The sequence below is a fragment of the Camelina sativa genome, unplaced genomic scaffold, assembly GCF_000633955.1.
Source record: "Camelina sativa cultivar DH55 unplaced genomic scaffold, Cs unpScaffold14943, whole genome shotgun sequence".
Taxonomy (NCBI): Eukaryota; Viridiplantae; Streptophyta; class Magnoliopsida; order Brassicales; family Brassicaceae; genus Camelina; species Camelina sativa.
This window is the reverse complement of record NW_010935969.1, coordinates 1-324: the sequence shown is the minus strand read 5'-3', so window position 1 is coordinate 324 and position 324 is coordinate 1. Positions and strand designations below refer to the sequence as shown.

Below are 324 nucleotides of genomic sequence, written 5' to 3'. Positions count from 1 at the left end.
TAAGGTGATGTTGTCAATAAGTTCTGCAAATTGGGATGTGTTTCCTCTGTGTGTGGTGCCTTAATCACTCTTCAGAATGGTAAATCAAACTCACCAATTTTTTTTTTTTTGGTGATAATCGATAAAATAATAATCCACTCAAATTTCGTTTTGATGGCTAGATGCTAGTGAAATCGTGAATGAAGCGGTTAAAAAATGTGCCAACGCATGTTCCACGGTATGCACCAAGGATTCGATAATTGCAGTTGAAACTGCCTAGACAAACCATATCCTTTAATTTCATAAAGATATCACGTGCATCTGGAGGTGAAGTGGGTGGTCATC

At 37.7% G+C, this 324-nt stretch overlaps 1 protein-coding gene across 1 annotated transcript; it reads left to right on the top strand.

The window, feature by feature from the left end:
- Positions 1 to 4: 4 nt before the first annotated feature.
- On the top strand, positions 5 to 316 carry LOC109132045 (probable thionin-2.4; the record flags this gene model as incomplete). Its single annotated transcript, XM_019243182.1, is given in 2 exon segments — positions 5 to 79; positions 162 to 316. Coding segments are annotated over 2 exon segments (173 nt in total), but the record flags the coding sequence as incomplete, so codon positions are not given.
- Positions 317 to 324: the final 8 nt, after the last annotated feature.